This window comes from Danio rerio, chromosome 9 (genome assembly GCF_052040795.2).
Source record: "Danio rerio strain M-AB ecotype USA chromosome 9, GRCz13ab, whole genome shotgun sequence".
In the NCBI taxonomy this organism is placed as follows: domain Eukaryota; kingdom Metazoa; phylum Chordata; class Actinopteri; order Cypriniformes; family Danionidae; genus Danio; species Danio rerio.
In genome coordinates this window covers 54,402,850-54,430,000 of record NC_141029.1, presented here as the reverse complement: position 1 = coordinate 54,430,000, position 27,151 = coordinate 54,402,850, and the positions used below count along the sequence as shown (strand labels likewise).

General features: G+C 35.5%; 1 protein-coding gene and 1 long non-coding RNA gene across 7 annotated transcripts in view; both read left to right on the top strand.

The window, feature by feature from the left end:
- LOC147835440 (uncharacterized) overlaps nt 1-27,151 on the top strand; it is a 456,431-nt gene that overhangs the window by 37,232 nt on the left and 392,048 nt on the right. The window lies entirely within an intron of this gene.
- Nucleotides 1-27,151, top strand: part of tanc1b (tetratricopeptide repeat, ankyrin repeat and coiled-coil containing 1b) — a 326,871-nt gene that overhangs the window by 44,552 nt on the left and 255,168 nt on the right. For all 6 annotated transcript variants that reach the window (XR_015499911.1, XR_015499912.1, XR_015499913.1 and 3 more), the window contains exon 2: nt 5,331-5,412. Coding sequence is in view for 3 of the 6 variants with exons in the window: in XM_087268444.1 (XP_087124570.1) it covers nt 5,355-5,412 (58 nt within the window). In the remaining 3 variants the exon portion in view is untranslated. The remainder of the gene's footprint in view (nt 1-5,330; nt 5,413-27,151) is intronic.

Sequence of the window (27,151 nt, the reverse complement as noted above, 5' to 3'; positions counted from 1 at the left end):
TCATGATAACGATAACTTTGTAAGATGTTTAGCAGCCACGATACTGAAATTCGATACCAATCGGTACTGAAATGTAAAAAACGTCCATTTCCCGCTAACATTTAAGTGCTGTTAAGCACGTTCTAAAACAGTGCTGATTTGCCCTTGTGTTCACAGGCTCAACAGAAATGACTGTGATTGGTCGTGAAGGCCATCAGTTCACCAAACTTACTGCTGTTTACTGAGTGTATACACAGATACAGGGACATTACAGGGCTTTAAAATGCTCCAGTGTCCCTGTATCTGTGGTTGAGCATGTGAACACAACGGCCATTCAGCGCTGTTTAAGATCATGCTGAAATGTTGGCAGGAAATGGACGTTTTTAAAACTACAGTCCTACTGTGCACTCTATCTGAAGAAATATTTACAATGCTTTTTTTCGATGTACATTTGTAAACTCAACTAAAATAACAAAGCCACACATAGATCTCAGTTTTCAACCATATAAGCAGCAGTTTGTTGATCTCCCGTGGGGTGCAGTACTTCTTTTTATGACTTTGTTTTGAAATGCAAGTGCATTAGTTTCTGTGTTGAATCTTCCAGCCTTTTGAGAGTGTTTTTCTCCGCAACTTTTGACTTCTCGCTCTGGATGAGGTCGCAGCAGGCCTTTTCATCAATGCATTCAGATCGATGTATGTCGGACCGCCTGCTCTTCTCCCGGGTGGGACCTGCAGGGGCTTTTTTAAAGCTTGATCTCAGTGCTGCTGTGAGTTCAGCATGGCTCCACATTCAGACCCCTCACCTTGTCTCTTCGCATCTGAGCGGAGCTGTCAGACACACTTTATATTTTAATATTAGAAGCAGTTTTTGTTGCCTGGCTGTTAGGATTGTATGATATTGGAAAAAACTGACATTGCAATTTTTAGTTTTTCTGCTAATACAACTGTGACTATTCACATTTAGAAGATATAAATATCCAAACCTGAAGTTTGTATGCTTTCAGTTGACTATTTAGCGAGACACTCATCACTCAATTGTGCCCACTTAATTGGCTAGTAAGACTCTCACACAAAGATGGCAGGCATTTAAATTTCAAAACAATCAATGCCAATAAAGAAAACATTGATTTCCATGTTGGATTCTAGGTGGACTGCAAAAAAAAATGCCAAAATACAGGAATTGCAGATATGGAAAATGAAAAATTATAATAATAAACTATAGAATACAAACTGTTGCACTCATTGTAAAGTTTTTTTTGCTGTGAGTTGATAACATTAGTTATAGGGTAGTAACAATTTTGCTCAATCCTCCTTTACATTCATCCAGTTGCTAAGACTAGGAGTATCCCGCAAGTGCACAGAGACTCCCAAATGCCCGCAAATGAATGATAATTTCTTGCAAACCGGTCGTTAAATACATTGCACACCCCTCTCGCCCTTACGTCGCTCACTCCACCCCTGACACCCCTCAATGGGCCTGACACAGACAGACACACAGAAAGACACACACAACGCGCTGCAGACGTTTTGGCCCCAACAGCCTTCCATACTGGAGCGACTCCCCTCAGATTCAACACGCATGATCACGTTCATCAAATTTGCTTAAACTAAGCGTCCTAAAGTATTACTGTATTTCACAAGGATTCTGACACAGCAATGCGAAGCATACACTTTCATTGCTTTTAATGAGGAAACACGCTAAACTTGGAGGCTCATGCTAAAAGGCAGAGTAATGCCCTGTCTTTGACAGCTTGCGACTTCACCAGACATTCTGAGTACATTCACATAAAAGGAACCTTACCTTAAAGGAACACCGAGTCACGAAATGCGGAGGATTTTCTTTCTGTTCGCCATGCGGTATCAACTTACAACAGAAGTCGAAAGTTAAAAATGAAACACCCGAAATTGCATGAAACTCTGGATAACTTGTGATGCAACTAATTGTTTTATACTGGAACTTGCCTTCAAAAAGTGCTTCCTTGGTCTTATCCACATTTATTGCATGTTGAACACACGTCCACCACAACAGGAAGTAAAAAAAACCTGAACTGCGTTAATTGCGTTCATTTTTTTAATGCGTTAATTATTTAAAATTAATCGCATGCGTTAACGCACTAATTTTGACAGCGCTAATTATATATATATATATATATATATATATATAATTTTTTTACATTTTTTTTATTATTGATTTATTTATGATTTTTATGGCAAATTACAGTAAAGAAAAAGGAAAGAAAAGGAATCAATTTGCTGGAACAAGGACTTGGTCTGTAGTTGAAAATACACTGTTCATATTTCTGCTGCACCTCAGGGCACCATCTGAATAGTTTCATTTTAAATAACATAAGCATGTATGTGTCTGGTAGTGTCTGCAGTGAGCACCACTTGTGTCTGTGTTTGGTCATGTGATGTGCATTTTCAGTGGACGGAGGGCTGTTCAGAACTGCTAGGTAAAACGCCGTGTGGATGTGGATCATATTCGTTCCTAAATGCCATTTTAATACTGAGATGTATTGGTGTAAACAGGGCCTGAGTGTGTATTTTTCATGAGCGGGTTTGCGGCGGGGCGGAGCATCGGCGGTGCCTACTCAGCATAGTGTTGTCTATTGGCCATCAGCGATGGACGATGGCATCGTCTACCGGCCCAGCCATAGCATCCGGTATGCGATACTTCCAACTGTCATGCGTGTGGCGTGTCATGACGCTGAGCGGCTCATCCGGTGTGCAACCTTCTTAAGTGTTTTCAGAAAGGTGTGCCATATGCATCAGAAGTTTAGCTAGAGGTTTGTGGGAAGTGCTTAGCATAACCACTAAGACTAGGGGAAGAGCTACTATATGTCCTGCTCTGTCTTGATGTTAATATTACGTCAAATATTAAATATTTTCAAAGCACTTCACATGACATTTAATTGGAATGTATGGTGTGGAGGGGTCCTAAGTATTTACAGTTTAGAACTTGAATAAGTATTTGATTTACGTGAAATTACATCTATATCACAAATGAATGCATGTTTAATAGCAACAAGCTATAACCGCAGGTCTAATCCCTGTGTACAGCACAAACTGTCTAAGCAGATTAATAAATGTGTCCAAATGCATTTGACCCTCGTTGCTAATTTTGAGAGAGCATGTGAGAGGTGAAGGAACCTCAGCGATATCATGACAAGTGCCACGAGAAGCCAAGTTCAGCCGTTTAGCATCAATTAGATGAGGAATGCTGGGAATCCAACAGCTTGTTTTCCGGAATAACAAGATAGCGGAGCGGAGCTGCTCTGTGCAAATATTGAAGAATTCTTTCCATGCCGGCCCACCAGTGATCGCACATTACAGTGGGTGCACACTCTGTGGGAAAAATCCTCAAATATTGCCAAATAGAGAAATCAAATATACAAGAGGTTTTTTGGATCGTGTTCTTATTATATTCTTTATTACGCTGAAATATTTATATGTACAGTTAAGTCAAAATTATTGGCCCTCCTGTGAATTAGTTTTTCTTTAAATATTTCCCAAATAATGTTGAACAGAGCAAGGAATTTATCACAGTACGTCTAATAATATTTTTAATTCTGTAGAAAGTCTGAATTGTTTTATTTCAGCTAGAATAACAGCAGTTAAAAAAAAAAAAAAAAAAAAAAAAAATATATATATATATATATATATATATATATATATATATATATATATATATATATATATATATATATATATATATATATATATATATATTGTTTTGCAAGGGAACGCAAAACATCTTTGCGATATAACGCAAAACTTTGCGAGGGAACGCAAAAACTTTGAAATATATATTTTCCTCCCACCCATTTTTTTCTTTCACCCATTTTTTTTTTCACCAAGCCAATTTTTTTCTCCTCCACTACCTCCCTTTCGGGGTTCCGTAGTAATCAGTGGAGATATGCATTTAGATTCGCATTAAATGTGTTCATTTTGACCTGCAACAAGGAGTTGATTGCTGTTTCTAAATCATGTTGCGCTGTGTCTGTTAGATCAGCAGATTGCGTTCGCAACACTGGAGTCGAGAGGGTTATTACCTGCTCTTCAGGTAAGCCTTCCTGAAAATTATAAATTAGAATAGGCTTAATAATACACTGAACAGATCCTCAAGATCCTTAAGTTTTGGAAGTGTCTGCTGATACCGGAGGGCTTGGCTCTGTGTCTCAGTGATGCATCAAGCACTTTATTCACGCACAGACGTGACGCGCACCGCTCCATAAGATTATTCTGTGATATTAAACATTTTCTGTTCACTCATCCTTCAGACTGAGTTAATTCCTTCGAGGGAAATTCTCATTGTGGTCAAAGTAGTTGATTAAATTAATAAAAGTACGCAATATGGATCGTCATTAACAGAAAATGATTTAGCCTAATATAGGCTACTCTGAAACTGTGAATATGTCACTGTCATTTTATTTATATTAATACTTTATTTAACAGACCTGTTTGATTTTTGATTAGGGTCAATATTGGAAGCCTATTACAGATTTCAAGGAAAAATCTTAATATTAAAAAAGGAAACACAATTTGGACCAAAACAGATCAATGTCATAACGGATGCTCAAATAATTTAGCCCTGTTTACAGCAAGCATCATGTTTTAGTTGAATTGTGCCATCTGTAATATACTGTAGGCCTATAGGTCTGTTATTTTTACTAAAGAAGATATGTTATTCAAATTTATCACAGGAACTATAGAAACTGTACTATGCTTAGAAGGAAAAAAGAAGGAAAAAAGTGCATTATCGGGATCGGATCTGTATCGGTCGATACTCAGAATTTTGGTATCGGGATCAGGTCGGTTCTGCATCTTTAATTTACACTTTGCCATTGCACACACTTTATCAAGTTTAAGAGTCTCTTTAACACTTATTTTTATTTTATTATAAAGAGATTAAATAGTTTTGTTTTTCGATTAAAGCTATTTGCATGTTGTAGTAATTAGTAATGTTGGTCAATTAAAATAAATGGGTTAAACTAATATTCCTAAATGGATTATTAAAAAATATGCAATAATTATCGATATCGAATGATATAAAACATGATATTGTGGTATTTTGTTTGCTGTATCGCTCAGCCCTATTTAGGCATAGTTTAGTAGTTTAAATGACAAATATTTGAAAAGTGAGCACACACTGTTAATGTTAATAATACCTTCATGCCTTACAGTCCCATTTTTGAAATTAGATCAGAGCTATGGTATAGTTTACATTTTGCAACGATACAAGTAACGTGATCTCCATAAGGAAAGCATAACTCTGCTTCTTTTAATAAAAATATTAACCAACTGCATAGAAACCTGCTGCTTCATGTGAGAAATCTCTCATGTTTCTACAGAGCAGTCATTCCTGGAGTCACGCCATGTTCAAGGCCGTGCTGAAGAAGAGCAGAGATGGTGGGAAAAACAAGAAGGATGCAGGTAGGAAAACTCAATCTGATATGTTTCTGGCTTTTGATTTCATCAACAAATCAAAACATTTTACAGTTGTGATCTCCAGCGCTGAATTTCGGGACCTGTTACAAAACAATGTTGCAGCTTTTCCACTTGGATGATGACATTTCTTTAAAGAGCAGGTCACATGGTGTTTTAAAGCGTCCTAATCTATTTTTAAAAGGTTTAAATGCATCAAAGGACAGAATAATTTATATTAATAATAAAATTAATCTATTAATCTATCTATTAATAATAGAATCATTTGGTTTTACATGTGGTTTGTTTGAATCATTTTCGTGCTTCAAGTTCCCATGAAATCAAATAATGTTTTTTTTAGATGTTAGTTTCAATTAGGGTTGTCACCATACTGGAATTCGATACCAGGGCTCGAAATTGCGACTATTTTGGTCGCATATGCACCTGAAATTTAAGCTATGCGACCTCATAATATATATTGAGAGCATTCGTGGGACTGCATATATTGGTTGTAGTGCGACCTGTTTTTTGTTTTTTTTAAATCGGTCTTCCCTGCTGCTATATTGGTTCATATTAGCTGTCAATCACTCAAGACTTTCCGCTGTCAGATGACAGGGAGGGAGCTTTTGTGACCGCGGGGAATGCAAACGGCTGAAAAGTGAAAAGTATACTGACTCTCGATGCGTTGCGTGCACTGCGTGTTCAGCCAACACAATCTCACGGCAATTCGTAACATTTTCATACGTTTACTCGTCCGCTAAATGTCCGCTAAAACACCATCGCCGAAGAAGCTTGCCTTTACTGCATTTAAACTGATGCAGGTTATAACAAAGAACAGCATTGCGCCGGTGTTTATCGGGAGAATCCTGCTCTGCCCCCCTCATATTGGACCGGCTGACTCGCATGCTTTTCCACAAACACAGAAAAATGCATTAAAACGACACGAACCGAATCCAAAACTTTTAAAAGTGAGACTTTTCTCTTTCTTTCTTTTGTCCGTTCTTTCTTGAGGTGTATATTTTACAGTCTATGGGTGTATATTAGTTTTCTATTTAATTACTGAGGACTGCTTTGCAGCTTTCAGCATATCGTTTGTTTTGTAGCAGAAATATTATTTATTAAATTGACATGTATAAAAACAATAGTACAAAATAAATATTTCTTACTGCAATGCTTCATTTGTGTTTGATGCAAACCATCAGTTTATTTTTCATAAAGTAACAGCAGAACTTTATATAGCAGATAACTTACATTAAAGCACATTCAAGGCAGCATGATCATGACAAATATAATTTATTATTAGTATTATTGTCATCATCGTCATCATTAATATTTTATAATTATTCAACATTTATTTTGGAATTATTGCACAAATATCAAGTCATCACAGCATTAGTTAGATAATTGTTTCTGGGTTTTGTTTGTCCCAATTGATGTTGTTTTCAAATACAATAAATCCCTTAATATACAACTTGTCAAATATATCATTCATTTTTGGTGGGTGCTCCTAAATTTTTTCTGGTGCTATTAAATATTTCAGGTTGGGAGCACCGTTGCTACCAAGTAAGAAAGTTAATTTCGAGCCCTGGATACCAATCGAATTGAAATTTTATAAACTTACACTTCCCACTAACACTTGAGCTGATTTGCCATTGTGTTCACATGCTTAACAGAAATGACTGTGATTGGCCGTGAAGGTCATCAGTTCACCGAACTCACCACTGTTTACTGAGTGAAACCACAGATACAGGCACACTGGAGTGTCTCAAAGCCACGTCAATCAGTTTGTCTATAAGCTGTCATCCGATGAATCGAGGCTTTAAACCACTCCAGTGTTCCTGTTCTGATTTTCTTGACATCACCTCATACTTAAGATTCTCATCAAATCTTCTGACCAATCAATTGCTCGCTAGTATTTCACATGCCCCGCCCCATTTAAGATGCTATTGCTGTATAGGCTTGAGCTCAGCCACTCTCACTGGCAGAGCTGTGATAAAAACAAAACATTGTTGGATGTTGTTTACTGTAAAAAGGGATGGGCTGCTTAATGCATTTTTCAGTTAAGATTACGTCAAACATTAAAGAAAAATTGCATATTTGAAAGCATTTTATGCGACCTTATGCGTCTGTAAACCCCTCCCCCATTACTAAGCCAACTCTGCTCTGATTGGCCAACTGCTATTGTCAGAAATGAAACGCCCCAATTAGATTCATATTTGCAGGAAGGTGTGAATTATGCAAATGAGTTGCTTTGATCATGTTGAAGTAGATCAGTAGTAGCCAAAACATTTTCAAATGGAATGACTTGTTAAGATTATTCAGAGTCAACTCTTTTATTTGATAGACAAAATCTTTAAATTATTATCGCTCACTTTTTAGATTAGCAATTTTTCCAACCAAGCTGGTGATTTATTCCACTGTGGCAACCTCTGATAAATCAGAGACTAAGTCAAAGCAGAATGAATAAACTTTTCTAACTCCCGCTCATTGGGAATATGTGTCCAGGGCAAAAGTTTTGACAACCGACAAATATGTACCCTGAAGTACGTTTTCCTGCAGTTTTTGTTTTTAAAAATCCACTAGAGGGCGCCGTGTACATTTTTGACCATCTTAAATACATTATTGGGTCACATTTTCTCAAATGTGATATTTCTCATAAATCCACTAGAGGACATTTCTTCGAAAAATACATTAAATCAAACCAAATCACTTTTATTGTCACATCATCAGCAGCATGTATGTTATGATGAGTGAAAAGCTGAGCTGTCCTTCTTGTATGCATCTGTGAGAGAATCCTGTCGGCAGTGTTGGGCCGACTACTTGTAGTAGTGACGCTACTAGCTTAACTACATTTCTCAGTAGCTTGGTGGTAGCGTCGCTACTTTCTAAATCAAATTGCTTTACAGTCGCAAAGTTATTTTATTAGTCAAGTAGCGCAGTAGCGTCCACACAAGCTACATTTACAGATCAATAAGTGACTGCACCGACATTCACGGAGCTGTGAGGCCAGTGTGTAGCCGGTGAAAGTAAATCCTTATGATGGCTAGAATGAGGAATTCTTCTTTCTGTTTTACGGTGTTCGACAACAAACTTTTTGATGCGTTACTGCCGCCTCTGGTTGGCGATGTCGCCAACCGAAACTTGCTTGATTGAAAGATGACTGAGGGAGAGAAGTTATTTCTGAAGCAGGATTCCTCCTGACCAAACCTCTAAAAGTTCATGTTAAGATGCAATAAATATATATAAAAATAAATAAATAAATAAATATATATATATATATATATATATATTAAGGGTGGAGCCGAACCCGAATACGGTATTCGGAAAGGCACGAATAGCGTGTTTTTACGAATACTTGATTCGAACAAATACTTGAAAAATTATTTGTATTCGGGAGCAAGAAAAACACTATATTAAAAAAGCAGCGCTTCCTCATGAGACCACAGTGCATGCCCGCGTGAGTGAGTGAGAAAGAGAGAGAGAGAGTGAGAAAGAGAGAGAGAGAGAGAGAGAGACACGCTCAGTGCAAAACGCGCCAAAGCCCGAAACTGAAAGCGAGACGTGACTGTTAAGGGACTGTTTCATATGGATTTATTAATCATTCTTACTGTTCAGTGATCGCAAACTGCCGTAGTTTATTAAAGACGCAAACCCCTCACTGCACGTCAGCTGTGCGCCTTCAGCAGACCTCCTCATTCCTGCAGCACGAGAGCTTTATGATTGTTTATGCGCGCCAAAAGTGGCGGATCTGTCCGGTAAAATATCTGACTGCGTGTCACCGCATCCCTAAGGACTGTTTGGCGAAATATTTGACTGCATGTCACTGCATAACAAACGACTGAAACGATATAACTAGAGAAATCTCCACTGTGCCACTGTGCGTATGGCAAGCCGTTTTAGCATTTAAACCTTGTTGAGACTATCCATAAATATATTTAGAGATATCTCTAATTATATTTTGACTTGTCATAATTATAATTCAGATTGGAAATATCTGCAAATATATTATGACTGACTAGTCATATTCCTCCATTGACTTCCATTGAAAAATATTTGCAGATATCTCTAAATAAACAAACAAACAAACTTTGTGTCTTTTTTGTGGCTGGCAGATGATAATAGCAAGGCTGCATCTTTTAGTATTATACAGAATACTTTTGTTCTGCCAGATCTCCCAGGCAGGGTTTTATTTAGATTTATTTAGCTTATTTTTGGAATTCTGTCCATTGGAAAAAAGTTCTTTCAGAAGAAGAACAGTTTTTTGAAGTATTATTTGTTTTTATTCTGTCTATTCAGTGTCCTTCAACAAGAACGGTGGTGGTGGGGTTCATATTATTCACAATGGTATTTTATTAGTTGTTGGTTTAACCATGGATGAGATAATGGCTTCTATGTTATTTTCTTTTCAATGACATTTCTTATCACATGTTCAAAAACAACAGCCAATATTGCATATCTATAATTTATATAATGGGTATAATTAATCAATACTTTCACTATAACGTAAATTAGAAGTGTAATAGAAAAAATATATATTTCTGCGCCATTTTGAATTTTACTCGAATACAAATACAAATACAAATACAAATACTTTTCCCCCTCAACAAATACAAATACAAATACAAATACCGGCTGCTCCGCACATCCCTAATATATATATATATATATATATATATATATATATATATATATATATATATATATATATATATATATATATAGTTCAAAAATATTTCCCTTTACTATAGTATTTTAAATATTTAACACCTGGTTTTATTGGATTTTTTGTTTTAGCTGTTATACTATAATTTGTTTCTGTTTGGTACAGCATAGGCTACTATTTACAGTAAATTCCTGAACTGAACTATTCTGCCTCATATGTTTCATTGACCGTTTTATCGATCACTAAGATCTGATTGACTTGGATTGAAGTTGCTTCGATTTAAAAATAAAAATTGCAAAAATCGCTTGGATGTAGCTGAGCTGCTTTTGCCTTGTAGCTTTTAGCTTAGCTTGCTACATTTCCCAGGGGGTGCCATTTAGTGTAGTTAAGCTACATTTTAAGTAGCTTATAGCTTAGCTCACTACATTTTTCAAGTAGCTTGCCCAACACTGCCTGTCGGTTTGTTGTTGTACATAATATATTCACTTGATATCAACTGACCCACACACCTCCTTCACTGAATCCAACTGATAATGTTTACAAAAGCAAACTAGAAGACAAAAGCCATCGCGGCTGCATGCTTCTACCACAAACTCACCTGCTTTTTTAGGGTTTTGTTTTTCCTGGTTTGTGGTACCAGACTCAAACCCCAGTCTCGCTCCACTTTGCCTATCAAGTGTAGTGCTGTTTGCCGTATTAAATATTTCCCTTTTTTTTTAAAATCCATGTTGCCTGCTCTTTAAGGGTGATGACAGAATTCAAACCTTATTACCTCCAATCAGAGTTTGCACATTTTCTGTAATTGGTTTCTTGTGTTCAAGTAAGTCATCATGCGCAGCTAATTTGTTGCTTCATACTACACAAAGCCCATCAGAAGGCTGTAGTCTTGTAAATACGTGCTAATTAAGATGATGCATGACAAACGTTGTTTCAGGATGCCTAATGTCACGTGTGGAATCTGCGTCTGAAATCTGTCAGCGTGTGTCTGATCAAAGCGTGGGATTTATGTAGCAGGATTTATGATGTGGTTTCTGGTTTACGCCGCTGTTGTGGAAACAGGTGTGCTGAACGCTCCAGGAGAATTAGGAGGAGATGTGCTTTTGTGTACACTCGTATTCCCCGGGATAATGGGATGTTGCTATGGAAATATTTATATAGATTTTGTCTCAACGGAGATGCACAAATTAAGGCTTTAGACCCAAACACCACACTTCTGCTCTAAAACCCAGTGAGCTGCTCTCATGTTGACAGCATTTTTAGGCATTATGGGTAGTGTTTAAAGCTTTGTAAAATACTAGGGGATGGTAATGTTGTTGCTGGAAAGAGGAGAGCAAAATCACATGGCTCTTTAATTCGGTTTTCAATCAAAAAAGGGCAAATGAGGCAAAATATTTGCATTTATACATTTATAAAAATATGATGATTTATCATAACGCTTGTTTGGCATGCTGTCCCAGGAGAGAGCCCTGAGCTCATAAGATCCTTGAGTCTGGGGCTCCCTAGGCGAGAGGGGAGTTTGAGCTTAGGTAGATCTGGAGAAATTCCCTGCTGGAGTACACACGTTGCAATGACGCATAGTTCAAGCTCTGTGATTGGTCAGCTTGGTAGTGGTGACGAGTGTGGGCGATGCTGAGAGCCACGGGCCCGATTGTTTGCAAATGTCGAGTCCCGTGAAGGAGCTCCAGATGGAAATTGTTGTGTTGTGTTTACCTTATGATTAAAGTTGTTGCACGTCCGCCGTTTCCCGTCTCTGAATAAGCGAGTTTGAGCCACTTGTGCATTTAAGGTAGCGTTCAGAACAAACAAAACACCTGTGAAGAAACTCGACACAGAGGAACATAATAACCTACTGCCAAGTGTATTGCAGAGCAACACAAACAGCACGCAGAAGTATAAATGCATGGCTATGCACATGGTTAGCACTACGGGTCATGCCGATCACTTAACGCAGAAGTATAAACCAGGCTTAACACTACTGTGAGTTGCTGAGTGTTGTTGTTATTATTATTATTAATATTATTGAGCGAGGCAGTGGCGCAGTAGGTAGTGGTGTTGCCTCACAGCAAGAAGGTCGCTGGGTTGCTGGTTGGAACCTCGGCTCAGTTGGTGTTTCTGTGTGGAGTTTGCATGTTCTCCCTGCCTTCATGTGGGTTTCCTCCGGGTGCTCCGGTTTCCCCCACAGTCCAAACACATGCGGTACAGGTGAATTGGGTAGGCTAAATTGTCCGTAGTGTACAAGTGTGTGTGTGAATGTGTGTATGGATGTTTCCAAGAGATGGGTTGCGGCTGGAAGGGCATCCGCTGCGTAAAAACTTGCTGGATAAGTTGGCGGTTCATTCCGCTGTCGCGACCCCAGATTAAAAAAGGGACTAAGCCGACAAGAAAATGAATGAATGAATGAATGAATATTATTATTAATCTGTTTTATTTTCAGTTGTATGTAAAACAAAGCATGTTGTACATAATTAAAAAATAATAAATAAATAAACGAAGAATCATAACAACAACATGCGCTTAAAACATTGATTCATTGGATTTACTAATTAATTTTTAAGGGAAGTGAACAATTTACATGGCTGAATTAAAACAAACAAATTAAATGTAGTTCAACCTTTACATGCTCCCTCTGAGCCAAATAATGAGAACGAACCAAATCTCCTACCACAGCTATGCTGATGACACTCAGATCTACTTAGCCTTACTGCCTAAAGACTACAGCCCCATTGACACCCTCTGCCAATGCATTGATGAAATGAACAGTTGAATGTGCCAAAACTTTCTTCAGTTCTCAAGGTAAATGCGTACCTTGACACTAAGGGTCAAACGACAAAAAATAAGGTCAAAAATCTTTGTGTGACTCTGGAGTCAGATCTGAGTTTCAGTAGTCATGTCAAAGCAGTCAGTAAATCAGCATACCATCATCTCAAAAACATTGCAAGAATCAGATGCTTTGTTTCTAGTGAAGATTTAGAGAAACTTGTTCATGCTTTTATCAGCAGCAGGGTCGATTACTGTAACGGCCTCCTCACTGGCCTTCCTAAAAAGACAGTCAGACAGTTGCAGCTCATCCAGAACGCTGCAGCCAGGATTCTGACCAGAACCAGGAAATCAGAGCACATCACACCTGTCCTCAGGTCTCTACACTGGCTCCCAGTTACATCCAGAATAGATTTTAAAGTATAATTACTGGTCTATAAATCACTAAATGGCCTAGGAGCTCAATACATTACAGATATGCTCACTGAATACAAACATAACAGATCACTCAGATCTTTACTATCATATAAACTAGAAGTTCCAAGAGTTCAGTCAAAGCAGGGTGAATCAGCTTTCATCCACTATGCCCCCCACTGCTGGAATCAGCTTCCAGAAATGGTCAGATGTGCTCCAACATTAGGCACGTTCAAGTCAAGACTGAATACACATCTGTTTAGCTGTGCCTTTACTGAATGAGCACTGTGCTGCGTGCCACAGATCACACTATTATGTTTTACTTTTTCATTATCTTATAATCTATTTAACACATTTTTATCTGTTTTATCTATTTTTATAATTCTTATCATTTGTTTTTATTTTCTTACACTTGTCTCTTTTATTATTCAGCACTTTAAATTGCCACTGTGTATGTATTGTGCTATATAAATAAACCTGCCTTGCCTAGTTATTTATTTCAACTTTATTTGTTTGTTTAAATTCAACCCATATAAATTGTTTGGAAGTACTCACCTTAAAAATAAAAGAGTAAATCCAATGAATAATTTGTTTTAGTATGCAACTATGAAATCAGTGGTCCTAAAAAGAGGCCAAAATATTTTGTTGACCCCCTTGAACTCATGCGAAAAGTCTACTGAATGTCATAAAGAAATTACTTAGTTTGTCGATCCAATGCTTTCTAGATAGAGAATGAGATGACTTCCAGGTAATTAATATACAATTTTCTCTGCCGTTCCAGCCAGAAGTGTGATTGTATTTTGTTATGATCATTTGAGCCTAGTAGTTCAGTGTCCTAGTAGTCGTAGAGTAGTATCCAAACTCTAGGATCGAGACTGATTGGGGTAGCTATAACTATTGACTTCAACTGTATATTCACAAAAACCATACAAACCAGGACAACTCCAAATCACATGTAGTAGTTACCTTTAGATATCTTGCATTTTTGACATTTCTGTAGATATTCTGTTGTGTTATTTATTGTATTTATAGTTTATAGTGATGTATTTAGCTTTGTAGACATGGGTAAATCACTAGATGTTAAAAAAAGGGAGTCACCGAGTTCAGTCAGATGTCATTCTCTGGGGCTTTTCTTTTCTCATTGATAATTGATACCTGTAAAATGACACAATCTGAGCTCATTGCTTCTGTTTTATGTCTGTTTCTGTCCGGGGCTGCTTTTATAAAGCTCCGATTTAAATCAGGCTGTGACATGTTCGCTTTCATTCAATACAGTCTTGTGAATAAAGAACCAGATGATCTTTTATTTTTTTGTGCCAAGCTACTGGCACACAGCTGGAGATGAAAGGGATGTTAGAACTCTCAGCTGATTGGTTTAGAATACTGTAGCTCCACCTACACAGCTCTGTGAGATTTTTCCCAATACATATATATATATATATATATATATATATATATATATATATATATATATATATATATATATATATATATATATATATATATATATATATATATATATATATATATATATATATATATATTAATCCCAAAATATTTCCCAAATGATGTTTAACAGAGCAAGGCAATTTTCACAGTATTTCCTAAAATATTTTTTCTTCTGGAGAAAGTCTTATTTGTTTTATTTCAGCTAGAATAAAAGCAGTTTTTCATTTTTTAAAAAACTATTAAAAGGTCAGTATTATTAGCTCTCTTAAGCAGTATATGCTTTGCGTTGTCTACAGAACAAACCATTGTCACACAATGACTTGCCTAATTACCATAGCTTGCCTAGTTACCCTATTTAATCTAGTTAAGCTTTTAAATGTCACTAAATTGAATACTTAAGCTGAGTATCTTGTAAAATATCTAGTTAAATTTTATGTGCAGTCATCATGGCAAAGATTAAAGAAATTGGTTATTAGAAATTAGTTATTAATACTTAATATTTAATTTATGTTTAAAAATGTGTTAAATTTTGTATCATTTAAACAAAAAAGTGTTTAGTTTTATATATTTTTATTTTATATTTATTTGTTTTATATTTATTAAATTTTTTATTTAATGTATTTTATTCATTTATTTTATTTTTACTTATTTGATTTTATTTTATTTATTTATTTATTTATTTTTAATTTAATATATTTATTTGTTAATTTAAATATTTTTATATTTATTTTAGTTTATTTTTATATTTATATATATATATTTTTTTATTTTTTTAAATCTTATTTAATTTTCTATACTTATTAACTCATAAATTTTTTATTTTACCTTTTTTGTTTTTCTATTTATTATTATTTATTTAATTTTTATTACATTTTTACTTTTTATTATTAATTTTTTATATTGTATTAATTAATTAATATTTTATCAATTAATTTTACTTTTAATTTTTTTGTTTTAATATTCGTTTTTGTTTTATATTTATTCATTACATTTTAATACATTTTTTATTTATTTCAAATTTATTTTACTTTTAGCTTAATTATTATGTTGTTGGACTGATGTTCTCAGGAGTTATCGGTAGCTATCAGTATGTTTCCATCTAAAGATGCAATTTAGACTCACAATTTAGTTTCACATGTGCACTTTACTGATGCACATGCTGGAATGTATTCAGTAATGTGTTTCTGTCATAATTTATGTGCATTTTTTCTTATCGAATATAGTGTTGAGAGAACATTTGTCATGCACATTTTTATAATTAATGCAGATCTTTCCATTTTCACTCAACATTTTTGTAAGTGATATTCCAAAATGTGCATACAAATAGGTGGATGGAAACCACTATTGACATCTAAGGGCTGTGACTAATGATATTAATTGCTTCACTGATTAACTTTGACTTTTTCTAACACATTTTATTCCATGATAGTTTTTTTTCTTTTTTTATTAGTCAATGCAGCCTTTTTTGTTGCTTTGTGAAGAATGTATTTAGTATGTTCTCCTTAAGATCATGTGCCGTCATGCAGGCATCACTGTCTGTGCTTCATCATCTAGAGACATCACTGACATCCATCAAGGGGCCCTAGAGATCTTATAAAGCAGAGTTACCATGGGAAAGCCCCTTGTTGTTTCTCTGCAATGCTGTTTTCTGCAGAAACATGTTCTTCATGCATGAATCATGTTTTACACACCCTTCTGTCTCTGCATTAGTGGAAAGCACTTGTCTCTGATATAAAAGATCTTGCATCATATTCAAACTGTACAGTATTTTGGCACACATTCATCTGGTTCTTGTTTGATGCTTGTTAAATTAGACAGTATGACAACGTGAGCTGGTTGTACATTAGAAAAAGTCACCAAAAAAAGTGTTTGGCTTGATCGAGCACTTCATTTAGGATTTTTATAGATGTGTGCACACTGATGTTAACTGGTTGTACATGCCATACATTTTAAACTATTTAATCATGCTACAAAATTTGATGTTTTTAGTTTTTTTTTTTTTTTAGGTCTGAAGTAAAACCCCAAAAAATCTATAGTTAGCTCAGCTGTTTTGTTTTTGTTTTATTATTGTATTTAATTTAATTTAAATATTAAATTTTTATTTAAAATGTTCTATTTTTGTATTGTATTTCATTTGAATTCTTTTATTTAAATATTTTATTTTATATATTTTTTTTAATATAGTATTTTATTTGTATTATTTTATTTAAATATATTTTTAAATGTTTTTATTTTTTATTGTACTATTTTATTTTAATTATTTTTAATTATTGTATTTATTTTTATTATTCTATTTAAATATTTTATTTTTACTATAAATTTTTTTTCTAATTGTAATATTTTATTTTATTTTTCTAATTGTTTTATCTTTTATTATTGTATTTTGTTTTATTTTTAGTATTTTATTTAAATGTTGTTTTTATTATTGTATTATATTTTATTATTTTATATTTGATTTTAATAATTTACTTTATTTTTATCATTGTTTTTAATCGTACTTTTTATTGTTGTATTTAATTTTATTTTATTTATTGCATTTAAATATTTAATTTTTATTATTTAAAAAATATATTATTGTATTTTATTTAAATTTATTTTATTTTTTTACTATTGTTTTTAAGTCAATTTTTTTTTATTGTTTTATTTTATTATAATTATTTTAGTTATCTATTTCATTTATTTATTTATTTTCCCCCTTCGTTTTGTCAAACTGAAAGAACTAAGACATTTTCCAGAAGAAAAAATATAGTTAATATTAGAAGAAAAAAAAAGTGTGTTAAAATGGCTTATAATTTGGGAAATATTTAAAAAGATTTCAAATTTTAAAGAAGGCCTAATATTTTGTCTTTAACTGTATGCATCTGAATTAGGACATGAGTATATTCAGGTGTTTGCATGTCTATTTTTTCCCAGTTTATCAGATTATTTGCACCAGCATTTTTCATTCAATTTGAATGTAATTTAGCAGCTGAGGTGTTTCAAATAGTTTCGAGTTTGATTGAACTATCAAAGCTGATTATTAATGTAGCTATTACAAACACTTTAGTTTGCAAAGTTGCATCATATTGGTTTAATTTTGCATTTACTGCAATGATCTGCAAGTCTAGACTAGTTCTGTTACTCTTTTATCCTTTGTTTCTGAATAGTCCATTGTCAATCTATTAGAGTGAGTGCTCTGACAAATGCCACAGAAATCCCATCCCGTCTCCCAAATCACAGGTCTGTCAGGCCTTTGTGTCTGCTCAATTCCTCCATCCGTCTCCATCCCATCGGGACGAATCCGGTCGCTCCATCCCTGCTGTTGCCTTGAATAAGGAATGACATGTTTTGTCAGCTCTTGATGTGGTGGCCGCTGGAATCGTTCATATCATGTCATTTTATGACGCCCCGGTGGGGTTTTACTGGCATATTTATGCCCATGCAGGCCGGCTGGGACATGTGCACTATAAACTCTAGATGAATAGCAGCACATGTTGCCTGAATTCAGGGAGTAGAGGGTGTTTTTTCCTGTTGTACAGAATATCATATTGCTCTTGTGAAAGGCTTCAGAGCTCAGATTCAGTCTTTAGTTACTGGTGTCCTCACGCTGTGAGAATGCCGAGCGGAGTTTGACAATAGCTGTGTTTGCATCCATCTATTTTTATGCGCATTTTGTAGGGCTGGACGATATAGCAAAATTTATATCACAATATATTTCTTAATTTCGGTCGATACGATATAATTCAGTTATCAATATGAACAATATTAAAAAGCCAGGGAAAAAGTGCCAACAATGCACACAATGGATGTCTGTACCTACAAATGCCTGCAACAGACCTCCAGGCTCTTACAACGTTTTTTTGTTTATTTGTTTCTTAAAGTACAAAAAAATAAATGTTCACTTTTTTATTTGTATTTAACCTTTACAAACAGATGAGTTTATTCATAGTCCTGGTTGCTTTTCATCTTGACCGTTCTTTAAGGGTTCTATCTGTCTCTTTATATTTGTGAATGTAATCACCCAATTAAATTAAAAGGTTTAACATAAAATAGTTCTTATATTTTTTTATATACATTTGAAGTCAGAATTATTAGCCCCCCTGAATTATTAGCCCCCCCTATTTATTTTCCCCCCAATTTCTGTTTTACGGAGAGATTTTTTTAACACATTTCTAATCTTAATAGTTTTTATTACTCCTCTGTAATAACTGATTTATTTAATCTTTGCCATGATGACAGTAAATAATATTTGACTAGATATTTTTCAAGACACTTCTATACAGCTTAGTCACAATTAAAGGCTTAACTAGGCTAATTAGGTTAACTAGGCAGGTTAGGGTAAGTAGGCAAGTTATTGGATAATGATGGTTTGTTTTGTAGACTATCAGAAAAAATATAGCTTAAAGGGGCTAATAATTTTGACCTTAAAACGGCTTTTATTCTAGCCGAAATAAAACAAATAAGACTTTCTCTAGAAGAAAAAATATTATCAGACATACTGTGAACATTTCCTTGCTCTGTTAGACATAATTTTGGAAATATTTAAAAAAGAAACAAAAATTCAAAGGGGGGCTTTAACTGTTGTCTATTTATATAGACTAATATTTTATATAACACATTTTCATTGTTTAACAGAATTAATACCTCTATTAATCACATTCTTTCTATTCCATCAGCTTTGCAATAACCAGATTTCTGATAAATATGTTGGTGAACTTTATTTTGTAAGTTTGCTCGAGTGCTATACCAGCATGCAGCGAGTTTGTGTGTGTGAGTGTTAATTTGGGTGTTTATACGAGGTACAAGTATATGCAATGATCGAGTTTATGTGCGCGTGTATGTGGATGTATGCATGCATTAAGTTTATGTGTAAGCGCAAGTTTCATACATGTTTTGTACATAGTATAGCTGTATATGCGAGTAATTTATGGGTGTATATGCACTTGTTGATAAACGAAGTTTGATTTAAATCCTTCATGGCGCCTCATAGCCATCTGTTTGCTTCATCTCTTCTGACACCGCTGGTTTGGTGAGGCGACAGGTTGGCTTAAACTTTTGTGATGCCTCATTTTCTGACTTTCAGTATGTTTTATCGGGTAAAACAGATTTGATGTGTTCCCGCTGCTAGTCGGCACCACTCTCCTGCACATTTTGCAGAGCACCGAAACTACACGTTTATCGGAACTTAAAAAGCCGAACCACTTCCACACCACTGCATTAGTCTTTTCTCTCTCACCAACTAATTCAATGCACTCATTTTGTAGCTAAAACTTTCTGCGACGTAGCTTATTTAACCACCTGCTGAGCGCTAGCAGCGCATGTCTGTGATTTACGTCATTACGCAAATGACATCACGCTCTTCTTGACGGCTGAGCACTGACCGTCATTTAGTGACAAATGATACAATGTATAAGATCTTATATATATATATATATATATATATATATATATATATATATATATATATATATATATATATATATATATATATATATTATAAAACATATATATGCAAATTTATATCGAAATACCGGAATTGGGTTTAAAAATCATATCATCGTTATTGAAAAAAATCTACCGCGATATTTATTGATATCGAATTATTGTCCAGCCCTAGCATTTTGTAATATCACATTATATTTTGTATTATGGAAACACCAAGTTGTGCATAATGTTAAAAGAATATAAGGTGTGACCACTGCAGTGTGTGCGTCCTGTCGCAAAATGTAGTGAAAGGTTGGCCTGTACGATTAATCGATTTCATTTGATTATTGAAATCATGTTTTGAAAGGGTCCGATTTTCCAATCGCAAAAGCTGTGATTCTTTTAATGCTGTCAAATTTTGTATAAAACTTATAGTTTTTGGAAGTTCTGACAAAAATGTAACACACTTTAAATGTAATGGTTTTAAAAAAAATTCTATGTTTATATTTTTATTCAAGTATTAAAGTATATTTTATTATACTTTATTATCCGGGGTCGCCACAGCGGAATGTACCGCCAACTTATCCAGCATGTTTTCACAGCGGATGCCCTTCATGCCTACACACTCGTAAACTACGGACAATTTAGCCTTCCCAATTCCCCTATAGCGCATGTCTTTGGACTGTGGGGGAAACCGGAGCACCTGGAGGAAACCCACGAGGCTTGAACCAGCGACCTACTTGCTGTGAGGCGACAGCACTACCTACTGCGCCACTGCGTCGCCTTTATATAGAAGATCTTACATATAAATTATTAAATTAAATTTAAAATACTGAAGTTATTTGCTTAATATGTCAAGATGACTGAAAACACTATTGGAAAAAATGGCAACAGTGTTGTATTTTTTTTTGTTGCCGTTTGTCAAAGCCAATATCAGTTTTAGAGCAATATGCTGGTGTTAAAATGCATTGCTTTAATGCACTCCTGCATTGGGCTCACACGTACACTCTACACTCTGACTACTTCAAAATTGTTAATAAGCCGTGGTTGGCATTTCAATCTGTCTCGTGCTGAACGCAGTCGACCATTCGCAATAGACTGGTACATCGGACCAATCAATGCAGATTAGCATCGAGTAGGGGGTTTGGGAACAAATGAATCGCTGAACAAATCATATTGGAGTCATTGGGATAATTAGGTAAAAAAATAAATGCATATTACAATACAATGAAAGTGTTTTTTTGTGTGCATATCAGCCTGTTGTTGGAGACCCCCAAATCCAAAATATGACCTTTTATAAGGTATAATAGGGGCTCTTTAACTTAAAAGAACCACTTGTGTAAGTAAATGGAGGGAAATTCTTTCGATTTTGGGTGAACTATCTCTTTAAAAATGTCCTAAAAGATATAGATAGGCACCTCACAAAGTTTTGGAGCAGATCTCAAACAGAGCTCTCAGATTTAGACTCCATCGTCTCTCGAATATTGACTTAGTATCGTCTACCTGCTCTTTAAATGTAATGGGCCCATGGTGATTTGTAACGGTAATGGGTGAAGGAGAAAGCCCTGATCATTTTTTAACTACACGGTGGAGGAGAAATGTTGGCGGTTTGGCCTGCAGCAGCGCTCTAGGGAGTTTAAAAAGGATCATGGAAACTCTTCCTCCATGCCAAAGACCACAGCCATTATCCCACGCAATCTCCAATCTCAAATCCAGCCCTTCAGTCTTTACTTTCTTCCTCTGTTACTGCTGAAGACAAAATGAGCTGCTCTTCTAGGCAGCATTTTAAGGAATCATAGGCATGTAGGTGAAATTTATTTTTTTCTTGTTTAAATATTTCCCAAATTATGTTTAACAGAGCAAGGAATTTTCCACAGTATTTCCTAAAATATTTTTTTCTCCTGCAGAAAGTCTTATTTGTTTTATTTCAGATAGAATAAAAGCAGTTTTTAATTAAAAAAAAAATCCATCTTAAGGTCAATATTTTTAGCCCCCTTAAACAATATTCGTTTCCGATTGTCTTCAGACAGGGTGTCTGAGGGCTCTAAAAAAGTATTAAAAGTTGATAAATCTGTCTCTAGATATGTTGAATATTTTAATAATATCAGAATCCCTACAACACAAAATTTAAAGATGACTTGGGAAAAGGACCTGGGATTAGAGATCTCAGAAGATAACTGGACTAATGCTTTTCAAGTTATCAGGTCCTGTTCCATTAAAGCCTAGTTCACACTACAGGATTTTAAACATCAGCAGATCGCTGTGCCGTTCACACTACGTGACTTGACTTTGTGTCTTGATCTCTGTGGTGTTCACACTACGCAACACTCCGTGAACGATCCACAAGAGGGGGGTCACACACTACATGATCTGACAACATCTCATTCCCCATCAGCTCATTCAAGCTACCAAACCACAGCCAATGAAATTTTAAGGGAGGAGTCGTCAGAAAAAAGCTGAACACTATTGGCTGCTTGTGTGCTGATTACATCACTGACAGCGTTTCAAGCTTTGGAGAAAGCATTTAAAAACATCGTCAAATCAGCTGATTTATGAGCGGATTAATCCCTCATCTGCAAGGTTTGAGTGGATAGATACACAGAGAGTTTTTAATTTTTGTAATTTTATAACTCTTTGAAATAAAACATATTTATAACACCCTGCTGTTTTCTAACTATCAGTGTATTTCTTTCTGACATTGTTATTTTTTTTATTACAAAACAGTAAAGAACTGAGCATTTCTGCCTTAAATTACCATATTGGTCAAAATGACTGCATGCATGTCTGATACTTTTCGCTGTGACTTTAAATATGTGTGCATTTTCTTGCCTGGCAACTTCCTGCTAACATAAACAAAACTTTCTGATGGCAAAAACATCAATTTACTGCAGATATCTTTCAAAACGGCATATTCTGTGCCGAATAGCTCCTGTTTGAAAGTGAAAATGAAAGCCAAGCCTTTAAGTGTTTTAGTATCTTAACTACATATTTATAGGCTGTATTACCAAAAAAAAATTATATTTTTAGGGTAATGTGTCATTAAATATGATGGCAGACATTCAAAGCTTAATTTTAATATCTCAATAATAGCTTTGAATGTAAATATGTTGTGACAGTATGGCGTTTTATATGAGAACGGTCAGAATGAGCAGTATGGTAATTCTAATAGTTACAGAATTCTAGTTCCACTGTTAATATAGTCTACTCTCATGTCTGTGTTAACGCAGAATGAAGCGAGTGCACCGATGCCCATTCTGACCAATCACAGATGTTTCTGCTGAGCTCCTGAACACACAGCCATTCAGCTCATGCTGATATGCTCTCTCATTGGCTGTAGCTCGTCACTACATCTGACCACACGTGGGGTTGAGTCGGCCGACTGCTCTGGAATATTTAGCATGCTGAATGTTGGATTTCCGTCTGCGAGGTGTCGGCGACGCGTCAGCGAGCCTCGTTGATGCGTTGTTCATTAGTTCACACATAAAGAGCGGCGAGCGCCGAGCACCCGCAGATTTCTTCCCGATCACAGCCCGATCTGTCGGCGAGCTCGTTAACTTCCAAATCGGGCTCAAATCAGGCTTAAAATCCTCTAGTGTGAACTAGGCATAACTCTAACCTCCAGCTGATCCAATATAAGGTAGTCCATAGACTACACTATTCCCGCACTAAATTACACTCAATATACCCCTCTGTATTGTCTCTTTGTATTAAATGCAAGTCCAATGAAGGTACACTGGCACACATATTTTGGTTCTGCCCAAAAATATCAAAATTTTGGACGGAGGTGTTCTCTTTTTACTCTGAAGTACTAAGGATTGATTTTCCTCCTGACCCTCTTATTGCAATATTAGGCTGGGCTCCTTCCTTTGAAAACTGTATCAAATCCAGACAGTTCAATATGGAATGACTATGGCAAAAAAGGTAATATTATTGACGTGGAACAAAGAGTGTACACCTAAATTTGAGACATGGCTCACAGAGTTTTGTAATGTACTACACATGGAAAAGATTAGATATGAGATTGCAGGTAAACCAAAGAAATTTTCAAAAAATTGGAAGCCCTTTTTTGAATGTCTACAGACTGACCAATGAAAACTGATTGGTATGGAAGATTCTGAATCATAGCAATGTGAACAAAATACTAATTCTCAATAATTAGGTATGTATAGGTTTTCAATTATCCAAATATTTTTTTATTATTTATTTATTAATTTTTTTAATTTATCTCTTTTCCTTATTTTATCATTTTTTCTGCTCTCTTCTCTTGTTATCTGTATTGATTTGTACTCATATGTATATATGCTCTAAATGTCATGTACATATGCAGATATTTGGCTGGACTTGTGGATATGTGCAGGTATAGATTTCTCATGGAGGAATATGATTAGGTATCTGTACAGTTGTGGATGTACATGTGCATATGTATCTACATTTCAAATATGTTTCTTTATTATTATTTGCTGGCATGGGAGGGATTTGGGGTTTGTTCTTTAAAATGTGAAAAACCTTAAAAAAAAAAGTTAATAAATCAATTATGAGAAAATTAAGGCCCTTAAAAGGTATTAAATAGTTTTGATCATGTTTTTAGCTAGAATAAAATTAGTATTTGATTTGAAAAACAAACATTTTAACCCTTAGGGGTCTGAGGTGATTTTGGGGCCCCTAAGATGTTTTGACATGCCCTGACATTTGCGCTTATTTCAGCTACTTATTACATTGAATTGGCCAACATGTAATTTTTTTTTGTATTTAGCACAAACTGTGCTACCATAATATGTGAGAAATATTGATGAACATGATTGCGTATTTTTTAGGAAAAAATATGCGTGGTTAGTAGGTTTTGAAGAAAAAAATGTGGCTAAAAAAAGGTCCAAAAAAACACACAGAATGTGCCTGAACAAGACTTTTGAGTAACCAGTCTTGTAGGCTAGAATATTTACTTAACAATTATGTAAATATTATTTTGTTCCATCATTTAAAGAAAACTTTTTACATTTGGTTAAGTCTAAGGCCCCGTTTACACTAGTGGTTTTAGTTTTAAAACGGCGTTTTAGAATGAAAACGATCCGCGTCCACACTTGCGTTTTACCCAGCGTTTCTGAACTGTTCTCCGTCCACACCAAAACGCTGAAAACGCACATCACATGACCACACACACACTCTTTAGCAAGCGCTGCAGCCCATCTACCCAGATGAGAGCTCTGCTAGTCGGACTTCTCATCAAGCATCTCCCGCTGGATCTAATCTCACTATATTTATTAAACGGGATATTTCATTCATCTTGTTGTCTTTATCTAACGACATGTTCCCTGATTTTGGTCCTATTACTTGTTCTCAGGTAACGTGTTTTGGCTGAGCGCAAAGATAAGTAAATGATTAATGTAACCACGTAGCCTATTCTGTATATTGACTGATCGCTGGCCTTTATTTCCTATAATGTATAAACTTATTGTATGTTATACTTTTATAATGGCCATTATCGATTATTGATATTCAGCAAAAGAGAGGCTGTGTTTCGTATTTTCACTGAAATTGAAAGGAGGCAGTTGTTATCGGCTCCGTTTTGTTATAAATATCCATACAGTGAAGACGACGCTCATACATGCAGCACGACGCCTCAACATTTCTGCTGTCTGTTTAGTTGTTAATATTAAAATGAAAATAGGCAGTTCCTTATATCATGTTTACATTTTATTGTTGAGAAAGTGAAACAACGTAGCCAGGACGATGTGAATGAAGTTATAAAGTACACTGTTCCCTTTGAAGATTTACCTGTGTCCTCTGTATAGTCTGTTGTCCATATCAAACTGAGAAGAAGAGATGCAGCCTTGATCAAACTTGCGAAGTCTGAACTTACACGGAGATGATGCAGGACTGAACTGTGTGTGTTAGGCTACTTAATATTAAGGAAAAGCCCCAATCAGAGAGGCGAATGTCTGCAGTCCCGCCTCCGTTTTCAGATGTCTCCGTTTTCCATCATCCACACTGAGACGGAGCAGCAGCGTTTCAGAATGAAAACGGCCTCTCCAGCGTTTTCGAAACGCTCCGTTTTCGGCGCTCTAGAACTCCGGCGTAGTGTGGACGGATGTCGTAACCGTAGCAAAACTTATGCGTTTTCAAACTAAAACGCATTAGTGTAAACGGGGCCTATGTAGGCTCATTTCAGCTCTATGCCTGAGTGACAATGCTCATGAATAATTCACACCTGTAGAGACAAAAGACACTCCCCCACTGGCTAATGTTCACCCATCAAGGGCATTGTAAAGCAATGTCCATCTGCAAAAGCTAGCCCAAACTAAATGCTTGTTGTATTACTTGCTGTATGACCATGCAAACACTCTGGGTAAACAACATACAGTGCTCTGCATATATAAGTTTACCCCCATATTGTTTTAATAAATATATCTGTGTAAAATACAAAATAAATTGCCTATATTCACTGAGAAATGGATAAAAATATTCATTGTCAAAATGAGCTGTACTCAATTATGCTTTTTCATTTGTTTGATTGGGTTGTCTTCATTTTAATGGTTTCGTGATGATGTGATGGTGTGCTTTATCTGCTTGATTCCCGCTGAGGTGGGCGGGTTGTGTGACGTTTGATTCAGGGGATGTTCTGGGGGCGGGGTTTTCATGACGCGCTGCAAGCTACTAGCCTGACAGTGGAAACGCGACATGATTTCAGCCTTACTACTCAACCTCCCGGGCGATTGGCCCAGCCTGATAAAGCCCTGGCTCGCACTGGCCCGACAGTGGAAATGCAGCTAATGTTTTTTTCCGATTGTCAAGGTAAATCTATGTGGTTGCAATACACTATTTTCTCATGTTTGCTTTTGAAAACACTATTAGTTGGGTTTAGGGAAGGGTTTAGCTCAGTGGTTTGCTAGCTAACATGGACGTGTACATGAATGACATGTATCTGAAACATAAAACAAATCATAGCCCAAGTAACACATTTCAGATTTACAAAAACATAAACAGCGCCCTCTAGTGGGGTTTTCACCTGAAACGTGCATCAAAACGTACCCGGAGAAATTTATTTTACGTTTTGCAAAAGTACGG